At 36.8% G+C, this 3530-nt stretch overlaps 1 protein-coding gene across 1 annotated transcript; it reads left to right on the top strand.

Moving 5' to 3' along the window:
- The first annotated feature begins 906 nt into the window (after positions 1 to 906).
- On the top strand, positions 907 to 1854 carry LOC102907841 (olfactory receptor 4C12). The gene has a single exon (XM_006998321.4). It carries the CDS (start codon positions 919 to 921, stop codon positions 1846 to 1848), a length of 930 nt encoding a protein of 309 aa, XP_006998383.3. The 5' UTR covers positions 907 to 918; the 3' UTR covers positions 1849 to 1854.
- Positions 1855 to 3530: the final 1676 nt, after the last annotated feature.

The raw sequence follows: 3530 nt of genomic DNA, 5'->3' as shown, positions 1-3530 counted from the left end.
CCCTCTTATTCTCACCTCTGTATCTGGAGATTGAGTTCCTCTCAGATCTTCATAAAACAGATGATATATTCCTGTGAACTGTAGTCATCCACTGTGCTGTGGAGTCTGTGTCAGCACCATCTCTGGGTATTTACTTGTTTAGTACCTGTTCTCGAGCCCCTTGTCTTCCATTTCTACTTGTACCCTTATATAAATGCTGGTTTTAGCATCCACTTACAAGAGAGAATGTATGCTATTAATATTTGACTTATTTCACTTCAAGTTCCTTCCATTTCTGCAAAGATGTGAAGAAAATGGAACAAATATACTTGTGTTTTAACATCAGTCACTCACAGTCTATATAAAATTTTATGTGAAAACTTCAAAATTTAATATTATTCCTGAAATATGCATATTAGTATTTGACAGAATCTTCAAGTACTAATTACATAATTATTACCATTAACTTTTTACTTCTGTTAAATTTACATAACTAGAACTAGTATTTAGGGACTATTTCATGGTTGTAAATTACCTTATCACATATAATAATATATATATATGTGTGTGTGTGTATGTATATATGTCTTGCTAATCTCCAAAATTTTTGCTGCTAATGATTACTCTGTTACCTCATTCTGATATAAAAGTGAAGTTTGCAACTGCTCTTCTGACTGTAGGTAATGACCTTCCTTTGGAGTGTTCTAGGTCTTTTAAGAATTTCTTTGAATTAAAAAAATAAAGACTAGGAAAGTCAACTAAAAAAATGTTTGACCTATTTTATGGAGTTTGGGGAAGACTAGTTCTAATGTGTGATCTGGTAGAATTTTTAAGATTCGAGTTTGGGACTATTTAATTATTTTACAATTTTCTCCTTTCTTTTTTCCTAAAGATAAAGTATATCTTTTTGGATTAAAACAAATTAACCATACTACACAGATGGAGAATAAAAGGAACGTGACTGAGTTCATCTTGATAGGTCTTACACAGAACCCCCAAATGCAGAAAGCAGTGTTCGTGACGTTTTTGGTTCTGTACCTGGTAACAGTTTCAGGCAACCTGCTCATTGTGGTCACCATCATCAACAGCCAGGCTCTGAGCTCCCCCATGTACTTCTTCCTGAGCCACCTTTCCTTGATAGATACGATTTACACTTCCTCTTCAGCTCCAAAGCTGATTGTGGACTCCCTTCAAGAGAAGAAAGTCATCTCTTTTAATGGATGCATGGCACAAGTCTATGCTGAGCACATTTTTGGTGCTACTGAGATCATCCTCTTGACAGTGATGGCTTATGACCGCTATGTGGCCATCTGCAAACCTCTGCATTATATGACCATCATGAGCCAGAAGCTATGCATTCTCCTGGTGGGAGTGGCCTGGACTGGAGGGTTTATCCATGCAACTGTTCAGATCCTCTTTACCGTCTGGCTGCCCTTCTGTGGCCCCAACATCATAGACCATTTTATGTGTGACTTGTACCCATTGTTGGAACTTGTCTGTATGGACACGCATACCCTTGGTCTCTTTGTTGCTGCCAACAGTGGGTTCATCTGCCTGTTTAACTTCCTCCTTTTGATGGGATCCTATGTGATCATCTTGCGCTCTCTAAAGAACTATAGCTCGGAGGGCAGGCGCAAAGCCCTCTCCACCTGTGTGTCTCACATCACAGTAGTGGTTTTATTCTTTATTCCTTGCATATTTGTGTATCTACGTCCAGTGACCACTCTGCCACTTGATAAGGCTGTCGCTGTCTTTTATACTATGGTGGCTCCTATGTTGAATCCATTAATCTATACCCTGAGGAATGCTGAGGTAAAAAATGCAATAAGGAAGCTCTGGAGAAAAAAAGTAAGTTCAGATAAAAATTAAACATCATTGAACTTTACATATAGAGACAATACATGGACTCTTGGCCACCATTTTTTTTTTTTGCTCTAGAAATGAGAATGTCAACTATAATGTAGAATTGGATTTTATTTGGATATAGCTATTTCAGTGAAAATTTTAACTTGGGCTATCATCCATATTTATGTTCTCCTGTCTCATATGTCTGTCATCACAACTAAGTGCTTCTGAATCAGCAAATATCTGTAAAGTGACTGAAAATCTGAAACATTTCTAGATTCTAAAAAGTTTGAACCTGCCGGGCGAAGGTGGCGCACGCCTTTAATCCCAGCACTCGGGAGGCAAGCCAGGCGGATCTCTGTGAGTTCGAGGCCAGCCTGAGCTACCAAGTGAGCTCCAGGAAAGGCGCAAAGCTACACAGAGAAACCCTGTCTCGAAAAAAACAAAACAAAACAAAAAAAAAGTTTGAACCTAGAATATTAGTTTTGATAGTAATAACTTTATGTAATATTGAGATTGCTGATCATTAATGATAATGAAACTAACATATTTAATGTTTAACTTTAGATCCTGGGGTCCACATTAATTTTTTATTTTGCAAATTTTGTTGTCTATTAAATATTGGTCATGTAGCAAAAAGATATACCGTTCATTTTATACCTATAAGCCTTCCATTCTGTTATATTTTATTGGTTGAAATCCAATCGGGAGACAAACTACAAATCATCCTTGAGTTGAGCAGATAAAATAAAATAATGAATAATTTTATTAGGGTGTTTATGATAGAGCAGTAATGATACCCAGATATTATATGACAAATTTCTAAGAAAGGTATATATTTTTTAGACTAGGCTCCTCCATGAACACTAAGATTTCAATAACAGAAAGGCATGGTTGTTTTCTGTTGAATAATGAAGTTCATTGTGTTTTCTAAGGCCTGGATAGAACCTAGTACAAAATAAACTCCTTTGAGAAGTTAACAAGCTTCAAACCTTCCACTGGGATGATGATGGTGGTGATGGATGATGATGATGATGATGTCTGTGTTTTTGTGTGTGCGTGTGCTCATGCAAATATGCACTGAAACTACTGAACAAGGAAGTTTTTCTTGCATTGACAGTCAGCTGCAGGGGACTAATACTAGCAGAATATACTCATCACAGAGCAGACCAGCAGACTTGGGAAATTAAAGGGTCCTAGGATAATTACTGAAATCTGCCTACAAAGGTAACAAATGAACTCAGTCAGAACCTACCCATAAAGAAATCAATGTAATTCAATGAAATTAGTTCTAGTAGATATTTCCTCTGTTGCGCAAAAACACACACGTTGTTAGAAACTACAGTCAAAATTAAATGCAAGCAGAACCACATTTAGATCTGGAAGAGATATGTCATGAGTTTTTGATTAGGCATATCCTGGCATTTTATTAAGCTTCACAGAAAATGCACAGTCAGATGATGAACCATTATTTAGAGGGGGTTTGTAGAAGAGATGCAAATGTTATGCTGTACACTCAAGGGTGAAGGCTTAGTCTCCATTCCTTCATAAAAAATGTTGATAAATAAGCAGGAATTAGATTCCGGAACCAGAAGGTGGGACACCACTTCTAAGAAGGCAAGGTACAGACAAATAAGATATAGATAGCAGAAAGGGATGGTTAAAACCAGAATTAATAATCAAAGGTTGTTGTGGAATAATCTTTT

The sequence above is a fragment of the Peromyscus maniculatus genome, chromosome 4, assembly GCF_049852395.1.
Source record: "Peromyscus maniculatus bairdii isolate BWxNUB_F1_BW_parent chromosome 4, HU_Pman_BW_mat_3.1, whole genome shotgun sequence".
Lineage (NCBI taxonomy): Eukaryota > Metazoa > Chordata > Mammalia > Rodentia > Cricetidae > Peromyscus > Peromyscus maniculatus.
Note: the sequence above shows the minus strand (reverse complement) of the source record. Positions and strands in the feature narration are given on the sequence as shown.

What these genes read in the sequence shown, in the direction of transcription:
- LOC102907841 (XM_006998321.4), top strand. Translation starts at nt 919, where the DNA reads ATGGAGAATAAAAGGAACGTGACTGAGTTCATCTTGATAGGTCTTACA.